At 35.6% G+C, this 25476-nt stretch overlaps 1 protein-coding gene across 8 annotated transcripts; it reads left to right on the top strand.

Annotated features, from left to right (window-relative positions):
* Positions 1–724: 724 nt before the first annotated feature.
* Positions 725–25476, top strand: IMPACT (impact RWD domain protein). Of its 8 annotated transcripts, none has more exons than XM_017645754.3 (12): positions 725–875; positions 1905–2033; positions 3004–3056; positions 4240–4302; positions 9569–9654; positions 12822–12944; positions 14694–14791; positions 16858–16931; positions 18777–18867; positions 19577–19600; positions 20174–20308; positions 23037–25476. In XM_017645754.3, the coding sequence occupies exons 1-12, from the start codon at positions 840–842 to the stop codon at positions 23103–23105; spliced, it is 981 nt and encodes a 326-aa protein (XP_017501243.1). In that variant the 5' UTR covers positions 725–839; the 3' UTR covers positions 23106–25476. The 8 variants fall into 8 exon arrangements, with proteins under 8 accessions (XP_017501243.1, XP_017501247.1, XP_017501244.1 ...); XM_017645758.3 differs by having other exon boundaries at positions 23151–25476; XM_037025506.2 differs by lacking the exon at positions 725–875 and adding an exon at positions 891–1128.

A 25476-nucleotide genomic window follows, 5' to 3' on the forward strand; every position in this document is an offset into this window, starting at 1 on the left:
CAATTAGCATGTACAATGTGGTGGGGGGGCGGGCACGGGGAGGGCTGTGCAACACAGAGAAGACAAGTAGTGACTTACTACGCTGATGGACAGTGACTGTAAGGGGGTGTGGGGGGGGATTGGTGAATGGGGGTGCCTAGTAAACATAATGTTCTTCATGTAATTGTAAATTAACGATAACAACAACAAAAAAAGCGCCCATACAAAATGTTCACGAACACTGAAGGAAACTATCACAACGACAGTCAGTGGGTGAATGTTTTTCAGCCCCCATTCAAAACTGCCGCCTGCCCTCTCCTCGTCTGTTTCCGGTAAATCAAACCCATTCTTGCCCAAACAAAACAAAGTATATTAAAACACGTAAACAAAACAAAACCAAACCGCCAAACCCGCCTTGAAATGCAAAGACCAGTCTGGGGCTGTGCGCTGCCGTCGAGCCCCTCCCGGGACGTGGCCGCAAACCCGACTCCCCAACGTCCCCTGAGGGTCCGGTGGTACCCAGGCCGCAGGGGGCGACCTGAAACCCCCAGCCTAGGCGATTTTCCAGGAGACACAGCCGAGAAGGCCTCCTGTCACCCTGGGCAGGTCGGCTTCCCCCGAGTGGGGCCAAAAGACAGAGAGAAGGAGGGCGGCAGGGGCGCCGGGCACCCCGGGCATAGGGAGACCCGGTCACCAACTGCCCTGCAACCCGGAAGCAGATGCGGGCTGCGCGACGCGGGCCGGGTTGCGGTTCCGGGTCGCATAGCGCCGCAACCCGCCCTCCGCTAGGCGCTTCACTGCCACGCCCCCGCGGTTTGGACTTGGGCAAGCGGCGGCCTGCCAGCCGCTCCCGGGGCCACATGGCTGAGGGGGACGCAGGGAGCGACCAGAGGCAGGTGAGGCCCCGGCGGGGCGCCGACCTCCAGGCGCGGCTCGGCCTCGCCTCGCCGCCCCGCGCCGCCTCCACCGAGGGCCCTCTGCCTGGGGCCGCCCCAGTTCCCGCCTGCAGTGTCCGGGCCTCCTCCGCTTTGCATTTGCTCGGCGCTGGGTTCTGGCTCTTCTGCTGGCTGTCCCCGGGCGTCGGCGGGCTCAGCCTGACCCCGACCGGACCTCGTCAGCCATCAGCACGCGACTGAGCAGCTCCGGCCCGTAGGTGGAAACCCGGGTTCTGCGCCCCGCCCGCTCACCTTGGTCCGGCCGCTTAAGAGCCCCGGTTTCTGCCTTTGCAATATGCGCAATAATGACACAACCCCGGGAGTTCCCCGCAGGATCAGTGACAAGTACTTCTCTTAGTACTGAGCTTTCTCCTGAGGGTGGTTCACGTGGGCGCTCTTAAGGCTTTCCACCTGGGCTGTGAGGACAAACTGAGATGATAAAAAGTTGCATACTTTGCATCCTATGTTTACCTTTAGGTCTGGTTATTATTTTTTAATCCTAAACCAAAGGAATAATTTCCGAAATGTTTTGAGGGTTTGATTACCAAAAAACCAAAACAACCGTCAGCCGCCATGCCCAAATCTAAAACCACACAACGGAGACTCGGTAGGAATGCAGGGCTAGTATGTAGCAAAGCCACTGGGGAGTTGGGGTTACCTGTTAAAAAAAAGAGGGTTGGAGCAGAGAAGATAAATTTGTCCTTTCATTTGTGAATCTCGCTGCAGAGTATGTATTTTGGCTGGGTAGTGGCCAAAAGTAGAGTGATGTAGTGGCCAGGCTGGTTCCAGACACCGTCAGTAGTGTCCTGCAGTCACTGGAAAGTAGAACATGTTGACCAACTGCTAGGAATGTTTGGCAGCGTTCCTTCAGGGATCCTTCATCTATGCTAGTAATGTTAAATGCAAATTCTTTCTTATAAAGGAGTAATGAAGACTTGCGGTTTTTAGGGTATGTACATTTGTTGACTTTTTTCCCATATCACCTTTCAGAATGAAGAAATTGAAGCAATGGCAGCCATCTATGGCGATGAATGGTGTGTCATTGACGACTGTGCCAAAATATTTTGTATTAGAATTAGCGACGATATAGATGACCCCAAGTGGACACTTTGCTTGCAGGTACTTTTCCCCTTCCTTACAGCCATTTTCCAGTTACAACATTGTATGTGGTTGATTACTATTGTATCCCTCTAGTGACTGTTCTTGGGTGACTTTTTCTAAATTGTCTTTTGTTGTTGATTATCTGAACACATGGGTAATTAAATCTCAGATCACTCTTAAGTCAAACTTTGATAGTATCAATTTTTCCTGTTCCAGTTAGCTTAATTATTTAAGTGTTCTTAATGTATCATTGAAAGACTTGAGTTTCACTTCCTTATCCTGTCCATTTAATAGGAGAGGGTCTAAGTCTAGGATGATGGCTAACATTTAAGAGGAAGAATAGGTTAGTAATTTAGATGGTTCATAGAGTAGCTATTTATTTCTTCATTAGTTGAGGATCAGTTGTGGTTAGGATAAATGAATGAAAAAATCAGTACGGCTCTCTGTTCTAATGCTATTCTTTGATGACTGCCTATACTTGTGACATAAATGAAGTGCAAATAAGATTTTGGAAGTATTTGTTTTTATAATAATTCTGATTTGAAAAGAAAGGTGTATGGTTCTCTACTAAATGTTAGTTATATATTTCACAGTAATTAGATTTTTCTTTTTAGCATTTCTTCAGAAAATACTGGGAACATGTTGTAATGCCACTTACTCATTTGTGGTTAGGGCCTAATGCCCCTATTTCAGTGTTTCTTTTACTTTCATCTTTGTCCTCTCCATCCTTATTTTCTAACTTCCATTGCTTTTCTACTTTCTCTGCAAATAATGAGCTCCTTCTTAAAAAAATGGGATCATCACTAACAACACATTTACGGTAGAAGCGTAAGTATGAGGAGGGAATTCTCTCCTGAGATTTAACAAAACAATGGTTTTGTTTTTCACTTTGGCAAGTTAGAAATTTGTCCAATGACTAGCTTTGTAAATATCATTAATTTGAGCCATGGTAAAGCATAAACAGATTTGTTTTTAAACTGCTTTGTAGGTGATGCTACCGAATGAATACCCAGGTACAGCTCCACCTATTTATCAACTGAAGTAAGCTTTATTTCTCTGTTTATGTTTTTATAAAAAGATGATACTTTTTGAAAACTTTCTCTACATTGTGTTTACATAAAATATCTTTCTTATCAAAAGGTATATAGAAATGAAAAATACCTTTTGAACTTGGTATAGAGCATTTAAATAAAAAATGAAATTATGTAAAAACACTGAAGTATGTCACTTAGCATAAAAGAGAATCACAGGGTTCATAGGAGTAAAAGAGCTACAGAATTATCTTTAGAGATGGGGAAGGAAGTCTTCCTCTTTGGACAACCTAGTAATGTAGAAACCCAGGCCTATAGAGTTTCCTCTAACCTAATTCTTCCGGCTTAGCCGCATTTCTTTGACATGCCTCTGCCTAAGACTGCCTGCCTTCCAGGAATTGCCCATGATGCTTCTGGTGCTTCTCCCAGCCTGTGTTGTTGAGGAACCATCTTCTCAGCATCCCAACCTTATTGAGTCTTGACCTATTGCTTGCAAGTAACCTTTGATCATCCTTGCTTGCTTGACCTAGTAAGATGTATAAACCTGTGTGAACAGATTGTATTAAATCTCAATTACTAAAATTTTTACCTACCAGTGGGATTTCTTGTATGAGTGTTTTCAAACAGCATTAAAATGGACTATTAATGATGGTTCTGTAATTTTTAGTTTTTATTTTATCAAAAATAATAGATAAAATTAATAGAATGCTTGCAAATGTAAATGCTTTTTCAGAAGAAGTTATTTTTTACAGTCATTGTGGCACCGAGCTTATTGGTTAGAGTTGTTTTTGAGATACCAGTTAGAAAAAAAATTGGGAACTCCTGATAGTGTGGCAAATACTGTGAATCTGAAACTTTAGATTCTAGAATCTGTTCTGACATTTATGTCAACTTGGGCAAGTTTATGATATCCTTTGAACTCAGCCCTGGCTTTTTTCTTTATTTTTTTTACCATATTTTAACTGAATAATATTGGTGTTGGCTTCATCATGGTTTCCTGTGAAGACTAAATGAGTTAGTGCCAAATGAAAGTATTTTGAAACTATGGATTTATATATATAAGATAACATTTTAATGAAAATAATTTCTGAAAATTAAATAAAACCAATTTGTGATTTAATTAGTCAATTTCTGTTTGAAATTAATTGTGTATAAGCACAATCCTCAAATAATCTTGTCTATCTTAATCTTAGTGCTCCGTGGCTTAAAGGGCAAGAACGTGCAGATTTATCGAATAGCCTTGAAGAAATATATATGTAAGTGACAGGTGATTTTAAAAAATTCTACTAGTGATTCTATTATGGACTTCTGTAGCGACTGTGTTGTGTTAGGACCTTTTCTAAACTTTTGCTAAGCTGCCTTTCCATTAACAAAAAGGAGCCTCTTGAAGAGTCCTTGAAAGATTGGTTGTATAACTTTTAGATACATTTGATATGACTTCTTAGATATGAAAGTACGGTACTATGTAGAACTAATAGCTATAAAAACACTTATACAGTTTGTGAAAGTAAATTCAGAGATACTAGTCTTGTTCTAATTATTTTCATAAGCTATGTTGAATGAAACTGGTAACAGCAGAATCCTAAGCATAATTATTTTTTGAACTATATACTTTTAATGGTAGTTTTCTTGTATTAGGCCACGAGATTGAGAGTCTATTAATACACTGTCTTTTGTACTTTTTTATTCATTCAACAAATACTAAATGGTCCCTGTTTTCATGGCATTTAGAATTTACTGGTAAGAGATAATATGACTCAACATAAAAAATGAACATGAAACTACAGCTGTGATATTTTATACAAGATATTAATGTGCAGTACTGATCCAGTTTAAACAGGATCTGAGCTAGTCTAGGAGGTCATGGATGGCTTATTTGACTTAAGAGCTGAGTTACTTAGGTGAAGATAACTCCAGTGAAATCCCACAGCATGAGCAAAGGCTCTGTGTCAAGGAGCTTGGCACATTTCAAGACAAAGTATAATGGTGGCATGAAGTGGGAAGAGAGAGGAGGGGAGAGAAGGGAGCATAGTAGGAAAATGACCTAGCAAGGTAGGCACAAGAAGTCATCAGAGCCCTGTAGACCTGTTAAGGGTTTCTGTCTTTATCCCAAGACCTTTGGGAAGCAGAGAAGGATTTTAAATGCTGTGGTACCATGATAAGATTTTCATTTTGAAAACACTGTCCTATTTCTGTGTAGAGAACTGACAGAAAGGGAGCAAAACTAGATGTGAGACATTGGTTAGGAGGCTATTTCAGTAGTCCAGAGAAGATATGACTGTGATTTGGATAATTTTAGTGACCTATATTAATTTAGTAAAACAACGAATGTTTTAGAATATCACTTTTACTCTAATCCAGGAATTGGTCAGTATTGTCTGTGTTCTAGGTGGCCATGTCTTTTGGTATAGTTAGGAGTACCCTGTTTGTATCCCTGGGGCCTAGGCCAGGTTTTTTTCCCTCCCAAAATATTTAATTAAAAACAGTGTGTCTTCATGGAATTTATTCTGTTTGTTCCTTCCTGGAAGAAGGGTAGTCCTCCTTGAGTCCCAGATTTACAGTTGACCCTGTAAGTAATCAAGAACTGGACATTACAATAGAGAGATCCCCATTTAGTGATTCCATCATCCTCAGCATTATAAATATTATTATTATTTTTTACCAACTTATCTTTCACCCTTAAAGTAGAATAAGATAAAAATCTGCAAATTTGTTCACCATTGATGTTGTAATTGTTTATCTTATGATCATTTTTCAGTTCTTAACCTTATTTGGCCTCTGTACCTTTTGGTGGTGTTGAACACTCCCTCTATCTTGAAAGTCTTTCTGTACTTGGCTTCCGACATGATAATCATATTCATCGGTTAGATTTTTGCCCTACCTGTGCCCAGTGTCGAGCACTCTGAAATGGCTTCCCATTTGTCTTTTCTCCATCCTTTACTAAGAGATACCCTGTAACTTGGACACACTTGCTATTTTCCCTAATTAGCTCATTTGAGCTATTTGAGAATTTGGAAGGATCAGCAATTAAAAGCAGTTTGTTCTAAAGATAGAATGGCTCATACTGTCTTGTTTATTAAAAGTGCTTGAATAACCCTAGTCCGGTGGCATTGTGTGGGAACACATATAAATAGAAATATTCTGTTTTTAAAGTTTTGTGGATAACTTTTAATCATGTTTTTCCATGAAATTCCAGCAGGGGCCATCAAAATACTGGCTTTTGAAAATTAAACATATGAGATAATTGTATGACTGTAGGTCTTAATGTTTATAGTTTCATTATGTTTTAGCTGTTGTGACACTGTTGAGATTTTCATATTAATTTAGCATTTTGAATGTATGCTAAGTTTGATTTTTGCCTAGATGAGAAGATGAACTGTAGTTTATTTCCTCTTATAGGGGGTATTCTGAAAGAAGTCAGTTTTTCCAGTAAACATTAAGTATCTCTTATATGCTGGCACACTATTAGGAGTTTGGAGTTTAAAAATTGAGATACATGTGTATCAGTACAGTATAGTGACATGATTACTGAGAGGTTTGGATCAAGTACTGTAGTAGCATTTTTTAGAGGTTTTAGTGACAAACTGTCTCTGGGCATGTGGGTTAGGTTGTAAAGGAGGGTTGCATAGTGCAGTTGACCTTTGAGTACAGTGTTTGACAGGTAATCAAAGGGTAGAATGTTTTCTGATAGAAAGAATTACATAAGCAAAGTCATGCAGGTGTGAAGCAGTCTTCAGAATTCAGCCAAGTAGGTTAGGTTGCCAGGTGTATAAACTGAGGTAGGTATAGGAAGAAACCTGTAAGCTGCAGTAAGGAGTTTGGACATTACCTTGTAGGCTGTCGGTGGGTTAGGTGTGGGAGTGATGTAATCAGGTGTGCGGTAGCGTGGAGCATGCGCTGTGAAGAGTGAAGGGCCACCATCGGTACAGCAGTCAGCAACTCAGACGGGAGGGAGTGGAGGACTTTATTAAGGCAACAAGAATGCAGATGGAGAAGAATGGTCATTTAATGAAATACTTAACAATATAAACTAGGAGTTGGTGGTTGTTTAGATGTGGGTTAATTTGCTTATCATACCTTCCTTTTAGTTAAATATTTTACGTATGGATGTTATGAATATATGAAAATATTTTGATAGAACAAGTAAAACAACAGATTTAAAAATATTTAGACTATTATACTCCCAGCTTTCGCCTGTTTTAATTTGTTTCTAATTCTCTGAGAGACTTCATTACAGTGATGGAAAGTCTAAAGACCACCAAACCCTAGAGGATAGTTAAAAGGATGTGAACAAACTGTCGTCACAGGAGGAAATACAAATACAGCCTAACAGCACAACAAAAACACATCAGTGATAGAATTTTGGGGTCCAGGGAAAACAGTAATTTTCATTTTCTGGAGGAAGCCTTTCCTACCCATTATAATTTCCTTATGCTAGATTTCAGAACGTCTCGTTAAATACTAGGGAGGAAGCATTTGATAAATCATGTTAAGTAGAAGTGCTGTTGTATAATCTGCAGGAAGCCATGGACCAGAGGAGAGCTGTGGAGTTAAGGTTTAATTTCTTCTTCATTTTTTAGAAAAATCATATGTTGTGAGAATTCCTCAAAGCTGTTTTCTAACCTCCACTCGCCAAACAACAACAAAACTGAATGTGAATTATATTCATGGAGGGATGATTTCTGTCTCGGGGTGGTTAACTGCATTTTCTATCTCTTCTCTGTAGTAGATGTTCAGCAAACATGAGATGTTAGTATTTCTACTTTGGAGGATGATGATATAAAGAAATCAATAGAATAAGATTAGGAGATGGAATGAATTATAAACCTATAAATTTGTAGGGATATTGATGGTTACAAACACTGGGATAAGGGATCCAGTTTTCTCATTCGCTCCCCAGGGCTGCACTAGTATTTGGTGTATAGGCAAGGCCCTTAAAGATTTGTTGAGTCAATTAAGACATCTGAAAAGAAACTACTTTGTAAACTAAGACAGGATGCTCTAAATCTCTGTTTTATAGATGATGAAACTGAGACTCGAGTTCAAGTGGCCTATTTGCTTATGGGCATAGCTGCTTTATAGGGCGACCTGAGCTTTGGAGTAAGTCTGCATTCATCTGGCTCTGAGCTTCTTATTGCTTTAAGACTTTTTTAGACCAGTTAATTAATCTCTCTAGGTCTGTTTTCTCATTTTATCATGGGAAGGTAATACCTACTTTATTAGACAATTATGAGCATTAAATGTGTTGAGATATATGTGTGTGTGTGTGTATGTATATGTATATGTATATATACACATATATATGAATGTACTTGGGCTTCCAAGGCATTAAATGTGTTGAGATATGTGTGTGTGTGTGTGTGTGTGTGTGTGTGTGTGTGTGTGTGTCTGTGTGTGTGTGTACACATATATATGAATGTACTTTGAGCTTAGTATATACATACTGTCCCTATGCCTCTAAAGGTCTTTTATTGAGAAGATAAGATGGAAGTGGGAATTGTTTAAAGAAACTCAACCAACATTCCCAGTTTTTTAAACCTTTCCAACTGACTTCTCTCTAAAATGACAGCTTACGCAAGAACACAGGACCGCTTTAGTGCTAAGGTCCTGAGATGGGGAGGATTTGAGGGTACAGGACTATTTGAAAACTGTTGTTTTCTTCTGTGTGCTTGTTTTGAAAGTTGCCTTTGTTGGGTGCTGATGAGTGGTGATAAAGAGATAATGGTTTGAAAGGGAACATTTAGAGGAAGGAGGTAATGTGTTGTAATGAGAGTGCAGTAATTTCTTTAAACACACATACTAAAATTTAATCTAAAATTTGTGTCATTACTTGAAGCGTAGACACTTGGACCTTTGTGTTATTGCTGCTGCTCTCATTTAACATAAAACTCAGTGGATGTGAACCATGATACCTTCTTTTTCTCGATGATTTGTTGAGGTGGTCTGAAGCAACCAGACATTAGGATCAAAATGAATCAATTTGGGCAATAGAATACTTTATCAAAAACAAAATATGAATATAAAGTTGTTGCATCAATTGTCTTCTAAGTCTTGTATATTGGCTCTCAGAGAGAGGTTCCTCAGATGTTCTGCATTCGTCCTTTTTGAAATAAGTATACCAAATGATGTGAACTGAATAAGTGGTTTGAAATTTCAAAACATTTACAAAAGCAAGCAATGATTAGACATCAATACTGAAACTATGTTCACTGATAGAAACTAAATCACATTTATGTCTGTCTAATTCATCATTTCAAGTTAAATTTTCTTTCTCCTTTTTGGTTGTAATGCTTCTGCCTGTTTTTAATTTTGGAGCCAGTTGGAATATTTAATGTTGATACACACAATTTATATTAAATGCTCAATCTATAAATATCAGTAAATATCATGTTTTCATAAATTTTTTTAAAGACATGGCTAGATTGCATATGATTTCTTAGATTGTAAATATGTCTGTATTTTTTTGAATTTGAGAAAAAATTTTTTAAAGTAACAAAAATTTTCCCCCTGAATTTTGTTTAGACAGAATATTGGTGAAAGTATTCTTTACCTGTGGGTGGAGAAAATAAGAGATGTTCTAATACAAAAATCTCAAATAGCAGAACCAGGTAGGTTTGAAAAATATTAGCATTGTTCTTTTAGCAGTAATTAAATTTTCATGTAGATATTCTAATTGAAATTTTTAATGATAATTTGTATTTGGTTTTATGGCTTAGGTATGATAAAATTTCTCTAGAAATTTCATTTGTTTATGTAATTATGGTTCTTTCTTTCCATAAGGGTTATTTAGCCCCTTTGGTTTCATATTATACTCTAATAGTAGTAGAATTTTTAAGGTTAAAGAACTTGGGTCAAAAATCTCTGCTTTCTTTGACTATTATTAAGGTAGTATGAACCATGGAACATTCTTCATGAATTATTGGAATGTATGAGTTAGACATTGGCTTCAAATGAATGTAGTGTTTATAGAAGTTATAGAAGAACCTTGGAAGGCACATTGGCTGATACATAAAGCTACTTTGAAATTTGTTTTTTTAAATTGAAATGTTATTCATAATTATTTACCCTTAAGAAGTGTGTAATTCAGTGGTTTGTATTGTATTCCAAAGTTGTGCAATCATCACCACTAATTTCAGGACATTTGAAAATAAATATTTTGCTCTATTAGTCTTCTACTGAATCATTAAATACAAGAAATGGAAATTTCTGATTTTTCCTATTTACTTTGCTAGTGTTTGTTCCACTTAACCACAAAGGTCTTTTAGGGAGGAATATAGCACTATTTAACTTCCTTTAAAAATAGAATTTTGTTGTTATCACTGATAGAATTGTTTCCAGTTTGAAAAAAAGAGGGATTAAAAAAAATAATAGTTCACTAATTTTTTAGGTTTTTTACTGGGAACCAGTTACTTAGGACTCCTTTAGCAAAATCAGTATGCATTTAAAGTTCATTGTAGTACTTTTTTTATTTTACTTTTTAAAAAATAGAGCATTTTACTCTTTATATAGAAGCAACTATTTTTACTGCTTCCATTAAAATCAAAGAGGTAAATGGTCTGAAGATACTGTCCATGTGACAATCTTTTTTTAAGTATTTTCTTTAACTTTCTATGATCCATGATGATTTTGCAGCATTTCATGGGATCTCAAGATAAAACTGATTTTTGCTAATCCACCATTCTAGAATGTGGGATAATTGCAGAAATGAAATGTATATCAGTAAAAATTTAGGACTCCAAAAAGTTTGGAATCACTCAAATTTTGGGAAATTGTGAAAATTACTGATCTTAAAAATGATACTTTCCCTTTCCCACTTACATCTATCTATAATTTAGTTTAGCCACTCTTCAAATTTTAGAATTACTGATTTGTGTTGTACAATTTATACTTTTTATAAGTTTTGTTTGGAGTTTTTTAAATCAAAAATTGTTTTTTTAGACTTCATATTAAAATGGAAGGATTAATAATTCTGAAGAACTGCAAAGAGTACAAGCTAGAGACCAAGATACCACATAAGAATTTTCCTATCCTGGGTAGCCACTTGAGTTATTTTTAATTTACTATTAATCTTCAGCATAAGTTTATTTCTTATTATTTCATTTTTTCTACTATAGACATTAAATTTTAAAACACTTATATACAACTATTTACAATTTTTTGAAATTCTGAATTAATTTTAGATTTACAGAAAAGTTGCAAAAGTAGTACAGAAAGCTCTCTTATATCCCTCACCCTGCTTCCCCTAGTAACATCTTACATAGTCATAGTATAATTATTAAGAACAGGAAACTAACACTGATATATTAACTAAACTAAGAACGTTGTCAAGTTTTAGTAATTTTTCCACTAATTCCTTCTGATGTTACAGGATACTATCCAAGATTCTATGTTGCATTTAATTGTTATTTCTCCTTACTCTCTTCTAGTCTGTAAACTGTTCCTCAATCTTTCTTTGATTTTTATGACTTTTATGACCTGACACTTTTGAAGAGTACAGATAACTATTTTGTAGAGTGTCCTTCAATTTAGGTTTGTCCATTTTCTCATGATTGTAGTGAGATTTGGCATTTTGCCAAGAATACCACAAAAATGATACTGTGTCCTTCACAGTCATTTTATCAAGGAGCACATGATACCAATTCTTTTTTTTTTTTGTAATTGATGATGTTTATCTTGGACCAGATATCTCCACAGTTAAGTTGCTGTATTGGTCAAGGTTCTCCAGAGAAACAGAACCAATAGGATGTATGCATATCATGTGTGTGTATGTGTGTATGTATTTATAGAGTAAGAGGGAAGAAGGAAGAGGAGGGAGAGGGTAAGATTGATTTATTTTAAGGAATTGGCTCACAAGATTATAGAGGCAGGCAAGTCTGAAATCCACAGGGTAGTCTGGCAGACAGGAAACTAGGGAAGATTTGATGTTGTAGCTCAAATCTGAAGGCAGTCTGCTGGCAGAATTCCCCCTTCCTCTGAGGAGGTCAGTCCTTTTTCTTTTAAGACCTTAACTGGATGAGGTTCACTCACATTATGAAGGGCAAACTGCTTTACTGAAAGTTAACTGATTTGAATGTGAATTCCATCCAAGAAATGTTTTACAGAAACACCTGGAATAGTGTTTGACCAAATATTTAGGTACCATGGTCCAGCTAAGTTGACATAAAATTAACCATCACAGTTACTGTGTCCTTTTGTAGTTGATAGGTATCTTGGGGGAGATACTTGGAGGCTATGTTAATATCTAGTTCTTAGATTTTCACCCACTCATTTTAGGATCTGTTAGTGTATCTTGTCAACAGTGTTTACTGTGTGGTATTTGCTTAATGATGATTCTCATTCCCTCTTTCCTTCTACAGTTACTAATTGGAATTCACTTGTGAGAAAGAGATGTCTGGTCTCCCATTTATTCCATTATTTATTTATATCAATATGAACTTACATATTATTTTATTCCATGGGTTAAATTCCATACTTTCATTTTTTGTTGCTCAAATTGTTCCAGGCTTGGCCTTTAGGAGCTCCTTCAGGTAGGAAAAATACTAAAGTTCTTATGTGCTCCCATCTTTTTCTGATCATTTATTTACTCTCTGGAATCATAAGATGTTCCAGGGCTATCTTTTATTTTCCTCATTTCAACTCTGGAATCAGTCACTTCTCATAGAAGCCCTGATTCCTTCTATTGAGGAATGGTGTTTAAAGACCAACATCAACAATTTTTTAAGTGAAATTCCTTATTATCTTTGTAGATTGTTCATAATGTCTCATATCCACATAGGCCCGGATGTAAAGAAGAAAACTGAAGAGGAAGATGTTGAATGTGAGGATGATCTCATCTTAGCATATCAACCAGAAAATGCAGTTAAAGCATTGGATTTTGCTATCAGTGAAAATCGAACAGGTATAATGTTACCAACTAGTTTCTTTCGAGGAAAGTGGGATGGTAGTATTATGTATTGTTTTTGGAATGGTCTAGAAATTTAGTATATCCTCACATGTTAGGAAATAGTTATTAATTTGCAGAGAATGAGTTGTATTTTTCTGGCCTGCTGACCATTTTGCTGTTTGCCAGGTCTCTCAGAATAGTGAGAAAAAAAAACTAGAAATTTACCTTTTTTGTTTGTTTGCTACTTTGAATCATGATGGGAGAAATTGAAACTAAGAAACACGTGTTAATGTTTTCAGTTCACATCCTGTTTTTATATTTCATTTTGAAATTCTCATCTTTCTCTTGATGTTTCCAGTTAAATTTTGGTCAGTGCTCACAAATTAATTGAAAGTACAGCTACTGAATTAAAGCTTTTAAAATGCCTTTAATATAAGCTTTTAGTTTTTGCATAAGCAAATTTGTTCCACAATCAAGTAGTAGTCAATTTATAAATAAGTAGATGTGTTAAATCAGCTCTATGTTTCTATCAATGTTCCTTTTCAGTATTTAAAAATTTTGAATGAGATGGTCAATTTCCTCAAGTCTCTTAAAAAATATAGACCCGAGGGAACATTCATTCTGTTTGAAATGAAGGAGTTTCCTCTGGCATTATTTAGCTTTGAAACAGTATTACGAAGCTTTAAAGTTCTTGCATGGTATCTTAGGACTAATGGAGGAAGTAAAGGGGTAGTAAAAGATTGGGGGAGAAGACCCAGAACTCCCACCCCTGCTTCAATCTGTGTAGCTCCCATTTTATTCATTTATATATTTGCAGATTTGGTGAAAATCACCATCATACTAAATAGTATCCAGTTCATATTGGCTTTACTGTACTAGTACAGTGGCCACAAGCCGTTCAAGAAGAGGACACTATCAGGGGGAAGGTAAAATGTCCTACATAAACCTGGTTTCTCATCCTAGCCCTGTCACAAAGCAGTGCAGTGACTTTTGGCAAGTTATTGAAAGCCCTACAGAAATATTTTCACATGTGTTAGTTGAAGTATTTCATCAATTGTAAGGCAAAATGACTTGGTAAGATGTAACAGATCAGTGACTAGACAGAGGAACCAATTTTGATTCTTTTTTCATGAACAACTTTTCATCCTAAATGAGGCAGGTGGAGCAAACAGCCAGGATGGTTGGTAAGTTTCTCAGCAGAGTTAAGGGTAAATTAATAGCTCTTAAACTCGTTTAAGAGGCAGAGTAACTGGAAATCATGATACTCTGAATATCAATTCAGTGTATTACTGATATACCTATTTCAGTTCTCTGAAGTAGGAATAGTTTTATTAGCAGAAGACATTATGTTATAGCTATACAAAATAAAGTCATAGGTTTCCCAACCTAGAGGTCCATAACAAAAGAATAGATAAATAAATTGTGTTCTGTTAGCAGCCATCAATCCTTTTGGTTTCAAGATCCATTTATATTTTTAAAAACTATTTATACTTATACTACTGTGATGGTGTAGGATTTGAGTCCTGACCTGCCACTTCCACTGGGTGACCTTGGCAGGTAAAAATCAAGTAGGTTTATCTTACTTACTTTGGCAACTTCTTACTTAAAATAATATACAACTATTAATGGCTGTTTAGGTTGACATGCCATATAGTTTACATCTCTTTCCCAGCTCCCCCTTCCCCACAGAACCATTGCCAAATTTTCAGTATTTGAATGTGAGAGTTTTTAAAATAAAAGTAATGTAATTCTTTAAATTTATAGAAATAGAAGAATTACCGCCGATTGATCATGGCATTCCTATTACAGACCGAAGAAGTACTTTTCAGGCACACTTGGCACCAGTAGTTTGTCCCAAACAGGTAAAATTAAACTATGTCCAGCTCACTTTGATGTTGTTTTACCAAAGATACTCAAGTAAATGGTTTTGCAATAATATCCTTATTTTTACTATTACGTTTAATTTTCATATAAGATAAAAATATTTGCTCATTTTCCTACCCTTGAATTACTGTGAATCATGGAAGATTTTAGTTTCTCTTTGTAGCTGCTTTAAAAATTATATCTGATTAGGGCTTAACCCTTTAATGGATTTTCAAACAAGAAAAACCCATTATGGTGTTAATAGAAAATTATGATGCTTAATTGCTTGTTAAAAAGGATTATTTGTGCTGTTGTGTAGGAGTCTGCACTGCTCCACTGTTGCCCGATTAAGGGGACAGTGGACTCACTGGCAGAGCCCAGTCTTGCTCACCGGAATTCCTTTTCTTTTCTGCTTCCTGATCTTAGGTGACCTGATTTCCACTCAGGGATATCAAGTGGGGGACTTATTAGTGAAAAATTTATTCCTAGATTTTTGTCTTTCTCATTCTATTTTCAGCAGAATCATTTTCTTGCTTGACGGTATAATATATATAACCTAGTTTAAACTTTATTGATGAGAGATAATTTCAGTAATTTCTATAAGGTTAAATTAACAGCAGAACTGCCTCATTAACTTAGGATAGGTTTTAACCATTAGTCTCTTCTCTTTGGGTTCTGCAGTGACTCTAAGTTCTTGGAAAGCCTTGACCCACAGGGATACAGTTCTTGGTACCAGGCTGCCATTTCACTCTCTTTTAGACTCTGGAAGAGGAAGTTCTTTTCTGCCTTGACTTGTGGTCAAGAGAACAGCTTCTGCTGCAGGCTTCTAGGCTTTTTCCTCAGCAACTTGTTGGCCATTGCTTATAATCTTGTAGCTAGCATTCTCCTTAGATACTCTATTTTGACTCTGTTTATCCTGGATCTTCTATTTCTGATTACAGTCACTTAGATTTATGGGATCATAATTTATGAGAGCTGAAGTAAATCTTAGAGGTAAATGTCTACTTTATTCCATTGATCAGGATCTGAGCACCTGAAAAGTTTAAAAAATGATAATAAAGGACTGCACAATTTCTGATTGAAGTTAATCTTCCTGACACCCCCTCAGTCTTCCTTACCTCCCCTTTTTCTTCCACACTCCTTGCCAGTTACCTTTCTGAAATATCTGACCACATCATTACCCCTCAATTAAACTTTCTATTGTCCACAAGGAAACATATAACTCATCACACAAGACCTTTTGTGATATAACCCTAGCTCCGTCATTCCAAAAACATCTCATCTTCTCATTCATACTCTTAAGTTACAGCTACATAAAACTATTGGTCAGTTTATGAACTTTTTTATGTCCCTGTTAGGGTTGACAGATAAAATAGAGGATATCTAGTTAAGTTGGAATTTTAGATAAACGTTATTGCATGGGGCACACTTACAATAAAAAATTATTTGTGGTTTATCTGAAATCCTAATTTAACTGAACATCCTTTGTTTTCATTTGCTAAATCTGGTACATTCACACATGCTGATTCCTCTGGAAGGGCATCTTCCTGTCCCACCCCCCTCATCCCTTTGGTGCAGAAGAATTGCCACTTATCTTTTAAGAACCTTGTATGTTACCTCTTTTATGGGCCCTGTGTCACTCTCAGAGAGAGTTTAGGTTTATAACATTTGGAGCATGCTATAATTGTGCACCTATCACATTGGATATATAAATTAGGTATGTTCTCAGAGCTCGTTTTTAGAAATTCTCATATTTACATTTAAAATTATCTGGGGAAAAATATTTATGTACAAGTGCTTAGACCTGGTGAATACTCAAATATTTGTTGATAATTGGTGCTCAAAATACTAGGTCTATCATTTTTATACAAATTGAAAGAACCAGTTTCTGCCACTAAAATGAAAAAAATTTGGGAATGGCTTTTTCAGAGTATAGAAGATTCTTAAATAACTATTTTAATACAATAGTATTCAGATCAATATGTTTAAGATATGTTTCTAGCATTTATGTACAGAGCAAATAAAAAGTATACATTAGTGTATTTATATTACTGCTGTTTTTAAGGTGAAAATGGTTCTTGCCAGGTTGTATGAGAATAAGAAAATAGCTAGTGCCACCCACAACATCTATGCATACCGGTAAGTGATTATCACAATTTCAGGAATGTGCAGTTTATAAAAAATAGGGGAAACTGATGCATGATTTTATAAAATAATAAGTATTATGTTTTTTTTCACATAAAATCATGTGTAGAATATTTGGAAACTACAGAAAATAAAGAATGGAAGGGAAAGCAGCCATTTTCTGCCATTAAATGTAACTGATAATATTTTGATACATCTTCTGTGCAAAGTTTATTTTTTCAATACTCTACCCCAGTATTCTATTTTTTTCTTAATTTAACAAAACGTTTTTCCATGTTGCTATATAATTGTTTTATAAACATTATTTAAATGGTTGTATAATATTTGAGGTTCCATTTCACATTTTGTTTAACCATTTCTTCTTTGCCTTAGTTTTCATATTTTTAACTATGTAAAATAGTTTTAACTATGTAAAGTAGTCCTGTGAACATATTTGTATACTTTTTAGATTATTTCCTTAGAGGATAGATTCTGGTTGCTTCAGATTATTTTTGAAATGAAATGGTATAATTTAAAGGGAATATATAATAGATTTCTAGAGGTAGAATTATCAAAAAGTATAAACATTTTTGAAACCCTTGAATCATGTTGCCAGATTTTTTACAAAGTTCTTTTTTTAACCAATTTATTTCCCCTTAGCAGTGAATTAAAAGTGATTCTTTTACTACATGCCTTCCAATTTTCAGTACTAATGTTTTATGCAAATCTTTGCTGATTTGTTAGTTAAGTGGTGAAAGGTCTATTTTTAAATATGCAAGTTAGCACAGACTTAAAAGAACATAGCTTAGGACTGAAATAAGTCTCAATATAGACATAGGGATTTGGTGCAATTTAAAAATGTGATTGAGACTACTTGTAAAAATCTAGGCTATCTGAAACTGAAAAGACAAAAAAAATCGATCACTTTGGATAGGTGAGTTTTAAATATTACTAAGTTATATCCCTTTACGTGCCAGAACTTACAAAAAACCTATATAATTCCCTACATACTAGAATATTGCTGGATAGAATTTTGATGTTTTCTTAATGAGTTAGGGTCATCAGTATAAAAATGAGGGATTAGTCTGTGCTTGTAGTTTGTAGTTTTGCATATTAATAGGTTGGTGGAAAGATGAATTTAATGATGCATGCATGCCTAGTCCTTTTGATGGTACCACTTGTAGGGGCCTAAGAAATCCATTAGGTGGCATAACCTTAACTGGCACTGTTTTCTTTTTGTATCTGGCACCTATTTGCCAAGCTTGTTGTACTACATTTTAACCTACGTTATGATTCCAAATGCTAACTTTCTAGATAACGTAAATGGGTAAAAATAACATGATTTATCTATGACACTGATAACTATCCAGGGATAAATTACAGAGAAAAATAGATCTTATAATTCTTAACTCAGAAGGGGGAAGATAGAGAAATGCTTGATGGCTAGTGTTTCTCTTACAAACAGGAGTATGCTACTTGTTTCTTTTATATAATTTCCTGGTGGCTATTATGTATCATGCTTCTATATAATATATCCTCAATAAATGTTTTCCAGTGACTACTCTTTACCTCATAGTTTTAAGGTTATTAAAGTAGGGAAAGTGTCCTATGTATAAGCATATCTTCCAGTAATTACAGCATGTCTGATTTAAAGGAAGCATCCTTGATACCCAGCTCTCCCAAATACAAAAAAATTGATACTGGGTAGTAAATCTCAGTGAAAATATATATAGTTCAATAAGGATTTTTTTAAAGCAAATGTGCTCATTTTAGAAGTAAATTGATTACAGCAAGTATGAAAGAGTAATTGACTCAATATTTTGAGGTTTCAAAATGTAATGCTGTTATATGTATTTCTAGAATATATTGTGAGGATAAACAGACCTTCTTACAGGACTGTGAGGATGATGGGGAAACAGCAGCTGGTGGACGTCTTCTCCATCTCATGGAGGTAAGTTTAAGTCAAACCCTGTTAATCTTGTTCTGTGAGCCAAAAAATTTCTTGCCAAATCAGAGCTCCACATAGGAATAAGTAAATCAGTTAGATTATATAATCATGAGATATATTGTTTAATTTAGCAGTTAATTTTTTAACATTGAGAGGAAATTTTAACCACTGGATATGGGCAGAAAGCAAAGACTTAAGAACAAGTGCTGTGCTTTCCAGCTCTTTGAGTCATAGGCAGCAGAAGATTGTCTTCAGCTCTCCCTTTTGTTTTTGACAGTTTCCTCCCCTCTATTTTCTCTCTTCTGTCTCTGTGACTCTCCTGTTAGTTGGGTGTTAGACCATCTGGATAGGTCCAGAGGTTTCCTTTTTTTTTTATTAAGTTGCCCATCTCATTGCCTTATGTTCTGAGACATTTTCTTGACTATATTCCAGAATTCCTATTGAACTAAAACATTTTTTTAGCAACCATTATTTAATTTTTAAAAGTTCTTTCTTGTCTATTTTTCCTTTTTCATAGTGTGCTATTCTGGTTTTATGGATGTAATATCTTCTAAAATATCCTTAAGTATATTAATTAGTATTTTGCTTTTTAGATGTTCTCTCTCTTAATTGTTCCTGGTCCATTTTAGTTTGTTTATCTTGTCCTTTCTCTTTCATGCTGCTGGATTTTCTTCATCTGTCTGGTGATCATTGATTGTCCATTAATTTTAAGAATGGATTGTTTTTTTTTCCTAAGGTAGTTGCTATAGTTTCTTCTGCTATTGTATGTGGAGGTTGTTTTCTAACCAGGCCATTCCCTTGATAGGAACTGTGTGTGGGTGAGGTCCCTGGATTGGTGGGTTTTACATTAAGTGAAGCATTTGACAGATGTCAAACTGAGGAAGACCTTATTGGTAGGAACCAGTGATCATGCAACCCCAGTTCTCTCTAGTAGTTTGTTTGGAAGCAGGCTCTGTGCTGTTGGTTAGCCCAGGGTAAAAGGCTGCCTAAACAAAGCTATTCTGGCTTAAGTCACAAAGAACTGGGAGCCTGCCTACCTGCATGATCTCCCCTTCACTTTGCCTGGTTGTCCCACAGTTTGGAATTGGAGGACCCTGTGCAGCACAGTGTTTTCCAAGTTCCCTTCTCATTCTAACATTCCATCTCCTGAGTTATTAGCAGGCTCACTCTGCTCACTCATGTGGTTCTGCCATTAAAGTCATGGGGAAATTTTATGTGCAATTTTACATATGGGTTATTTCATTCTCTTTTAAAATTTATATGTGCATATGTCGATATGTGTATCTAATTATGCTTCTGAAAATAACAGATTCTGAATGTGAGAAATGTCATAGTGGTAGTATCACGCTGGTATGGAGGGATTCTGCTAGGACCAGATCGCTTTAAACATATCAACAACTGCGCCAGGAACATACTGGTAGAGAAGAACTACACAAATTTACCGGTAAGCAGCAATTACTGATATTATACCTAGAGAGTTTCTCCCATTACCTATGAAATTTAAAAAAAATTAAGTAAGGAAGAAGTAAACTTGTCACTATTTGTAGATAACATGATACTATGTGTAGAAAACTCTAGAGACTCCACCAAAAATCTATTAGAACTAATAAATTAATTCAGTAAAGTTGCAGGATACAAAATAAATACACAGATCCGTTGTGTTTCTAAATATACTAAAAATGAACTAACAGAAAGAGAATAAGAAAACAATCTCATTTACAACTGAGTTATTGTAATTGCATAAAGAATAAAAATACCTAGAAATAAATTTAACCAAGGAGGTGAAAGACTGTTCTCCGAAAACTGTAAGACATTGATGAAAGAAGTTGAATATGACATAAATGGAAAGATATACTATGGTCATGATTGTAACAATTAATACTATGAAAATATCAACATTACCCAAAACAGTCTACAGATTTGGTGCACTCTCCATCAAAATACTAATGGCGTTTTTTGCATAAATGCAACAAATAATCCTTAAATTTGTATGGGACCACAAAAGATCCTGAATAGCCGAAACAATTGTGAGAAAGAACAATGTTGGAGGTATCATGGTCCCTGATAACAAACTACTACAGAGCTACATAATCAAAACAGCACAGCACTGACACAAAAATAGACATACAGATCAACAGGACAGAATAGAGCCCAGAAACAAACCCTTGCTTATGTGGTCAGTTAATCTAGGACAAAGGAGGCAAGAATATACAATGGGAAAAGCCTCTTCAATAAATGGTATTGGAAAACCTGGGCAGCTACATGCAGAAGAATGACTGGACCACTTTGTTATACTATACACACAAATAAACTTGAAAAATGGATCAAAGACCTAAATGTAAGACCTGAAACCTTAAAACTCCCAAAGGGAAACAGACAGTAAGCTCTCAAACATTGGCCTTAGCAGTATTTTTCTGGATACACCTCCCCAGGCAAGAGAAACAAAAGCAAAAATAAAGGAGGCTGTATCAAACTAAAAAGCTTCTGTGTGGCAAAGGAAACCACCAACAAAATGAAAAGGCAACCTACACAATGGGAGAATGTTTTTGCAAATGATATACCAATAAGGGGCTAGTATCCAAAATGTATAAAGAACTCATACAACTCAACACTAAAAAATAAATAATTAATTAAAAATGAGCAGAGGACCAGAATAGACATTTTTCTAAAGAAGATATACAAATGGCCAATAGGCATCACTAAACCCAGGGAAATACAAATCAAAACCACAGTGAGATCCCTTCACACAAATCCGAATGACTAGCATCAAAAGATTAAGAAACGTGTAGATAAGGCTGTAGAGAGAAAGGAACCCTCATGAACCACTGGTGGGAGTGTAAACTGGTATAGCTGTGGGAAGAATATGGAAGTTCCTCAAAAAATTAGAAATACCATCCAACCCAGTAATTCTACTTTTGGGGTATTTACACAAACCCCAAACACTAATTCACAAGATATATGCACCCCTGTGTTTATTAGCATTATTTTAAATAGCCAAGATATGATGGCAGCCTAAGTGTCCATTGATAGATGATGGATAAAGAAAATGTAGTGCACATACATCATGGAATATTAGCCATAAAAATGAATGAAAACTTGCATTTACAACAGCACAGATGGACCTAGAGGTCCACTTATTATGCTAAGTGAAGTAAGTTAGAGAAAAATACCATGTGATTTCATTTACATGTGGAACCTAAAATAAAGAAAAACTAGAAATAAATATGGAGAACAAAAGGGTGGTTAGAGGGGTAGTCAAAATAGGTGCAGACAGTCAAAATAGGTGCAGGCAGTCAAAATAGGTCCGATATAAAATACATAAGACGGGATAAAAGATACAGCATGGGGAACATAGTAATACTGTAGTAACTTGGTATAGTGACTGATGGTAATTACACTTACCTGGTGAGTATTTTATAATGTATATAAATGTCAAATCACTATGTTGTATACCTGAAACTGTTATAATATTATGTCAACTATGCTTCAGTTTAAAATGTTTAAAAAAAGAAAAGAAAAAGAAGAATGAATCCTAATGTGTGTGGTGCATTAGCCAAACCTTTGGATTAGTCACCAAGATTTAAGTTCTAGTCAGAACAATGTGACTGGCCAGTTGTGTAACCTTGGGTAGATCGCCTCATCTCTTTGAAACTTAATTTCATAGAATCCTAGAGTTTTATAAAAATCTTAGAGACCAGTTAGTTTCCACTTCCTAAAATTGAGATCCAGAGAAGTTGTAGCTAATGGTACAGTAAACTAGATGTTCGTTAAACATGTATAAAATTCTAACATTCTTGTTAGTGTCAGAGCCTCTCCCTTTTCCCTGGTAGGCCTTTTTATGCTTTCTTCCTTCATACTCTGATTTTTTTTGGTCCATATTTCTTAAGTACATTCATATCCATTTAAATATTTCTGCCTTATTTTGGAAAATGGACAATAGTTTAGTACTGAAATAATTCAAGCGTAAATGAGTATTTTCCTTGATTATCCTTGATTACTTTGGAAATATTAAAATAGACTACAAATGAAAGTGCTCTGTAAAACAGAAAGATTTTGGATATGGAAGTAATTACACTTTCATTATACATACTCTGTATGATCACATTTAGGGTTCCTACACCATCATCTTCATATAAATAGGGAGATACTACAGTGATTTGTGTCTTTTTCAGGAGGAATCATCTAAGGCTTTGGGAAAGAACAAAAAAGTAAGAAAAGACAAGAAGAAGAGTGAGCACTAATACCTGTTACCTTTGAATGGTTATTTTCCCTGTAATTACATGCAGATCTCACAGTCATAAAGGAATACATTGTGCAAGAGGATCTGTTACTCTCAAGTCAGCCAGTTCATCGTGGGCACCAGCATACTCTTCTTGGGTTATGATATCTGCCAAAAATAGAGAACTTGTGATATAGTCATATATTTCAGGCTTTTTGGATGAATGAATTAGGATTTATTCACCACTTCATCCAATTTTAGGAGGGTAAAGTTGCCCAGGGCAGTATTTGAATTCACTGTCCATCTCAGTACATGTCAAGTGCCTTTGTTAGGTTGGGAAGAAATGTCTCTAGAGGAATACAGATACCTGATTTCTTGTCATCAGGCTTCTCATTTTGTTAAATGAATATTATCTTCTACTTGTCGTTGTGGCTTACTGGAATTGGAGCTCACTGAAGATTGATCTTGGGGAGTTTCTTGTGATTTTAGTTCGTAAGTATATCACCTTTTGTTTTATGGTGTTCATTGCTGAGTGGTGGTTCCGTGAAAACCAAGGAGTGTCCATCTGTAGTTATGTGCTGAAGTAGTGATTCATCTAACACATATGTTAGCCTAAATGTATGCCTCAATTTTTGCAAATACGTAACTGTGAAATTTCAAAAAGTGATTTCCTAGTTTCTGCTTTTTTTTGTTAATTCTTGTAGAGTGAAACAGTCAGTAGTTTCTTTCCTCCTGACCTTGAAATGTGTTGGTGTAATATTCTGGGTTTCTTTTTAACAACCTGAAGTACCTTTCTTGTGATCTTTATTGATAAATTAGAACTGTGCTAAAAGCTCTTCTCTGGTTAATAGGACGTTTACAGAGTGGGGTGGAGGTGGCAGAACAACTGGTGTCACATAGGAAAATGCCCTCTAGTGAGATAAATGTGATGTACACATTCTGTCTGCACTCCAGCCAGCTTGTGCAAGTCCATGGCTTTGTGGAGAGAAGGAAGGAACAAACCTTCTGCTTGGAAAAACAAAGACAATCCCTCTTTTTTCCATTCTTACCAAATCTTTCTTTTTATCAGTGTTTATGTTCCTTCTTTCATTGACCTCTATGAAAGTTATGCCGTTGACTTCTAGGCATCTAGACAATAAATTTATTCTTGAGATATGACAATAAGTCATCAACAGTTTCCTTTCAAATATGATTGCAAACAAATATCAAAAGTTTTTAATTGATAATGGATTTGCCTGAGATTCCCTTCCAAAGGGAGGGAACAGAAATTAGTAGGTAATTTGAGATGGTGCTGGATCCGAGAAAAGTGGACACAAGACAGACGTGTTTTTCTGTTCTCTGACGTTTACCCTAGGATGGATTCTGAGAAATAAAATCTGAATTATGTTTGTTGTAAGTGTGTTTAATGTTGCCAGTTACCAAGAGTCATCAGAGGATGACCTCTATATATTTAGAACACTTACTACAGATTCCATGAAAAGTATGTCTTATGTATTAGCTGTTAAACTAAAAAGTTAAAAACCAGTAGTTAACATTAAAATAGTCTCACAGTTTTGGCATATGAAACCTGTGAAAGGAGATACAAAACAATTTGTTGCTACCGAAAAATAAATGAGTTAATTTTTCTGCAACACCAAATTTGAATTTTTTGCTGTTTTATCTAACAGTTAGTTTAGGTCTTTATGGAAAACCTTTATATCTGTGGTCTTATTTTTCCCTCATTAAAAAAAAACCCTTATTTTTGCTTCTTTCAACAAAATTATTCACCACATTTTCCTGACTTGTTGCCTTTGCCCAAAGTTAGGTAGCTAGTAAGGAGAGATCCAAAAGTCCAGCTCTGGAACTTGAGTTACTTCCTGCTCTACTATTAGACTCCTAACTAATGATAAACTTTTTTCTGTATTTAAAATTTCTCTCAACTAGAGGATTTTCAAATTCTCCAAATAATAATTTTCTATAGCTACATCTATGCTATGGCATATTTTATAGCATATTGTATTAGTTAAAAATACTCTCCATATACCAGTATCTAGGAGCAATTAGCATCTATATTTTAAATGGAAATAGCAGTGTTATGAAACAGAGCCTGTTTGAAGATAATTATTGGAACCTAATCATCACCAAGAAAGAATAGCATGAAGCATACTATTTGGAGGATAGGTGAAATTTATTGGGAAAATGTATAACCACCTCTAATTCTATCTAGAGATAACCATTACTAACATTTGATATGTACATCCTATTTTTTTTCCTATGCATGATTTTGTATATATGGCTATTTTTATTTCCATAAAAGTGATATTAAACTGTATATACTGTTTTGTATCCTGCATATTTCATATAGAAGTATATTGTTAATGTTTTCCCATGTCAATAAATATTCTATGGCTTAA

The sequence above is a fragment of the Manis javanica genome, chromosome 9, assembly GCF_040802235.1.
Source record: "Manis javanica isolate MJ-LG chromosome 9, MJ_LKY, whole genome shotgun sequence".
NCBI lineage: Eukaryota > Metazoa > Chordata > Mammalia > Pholidota > Manidae > Manis > Manis javanica.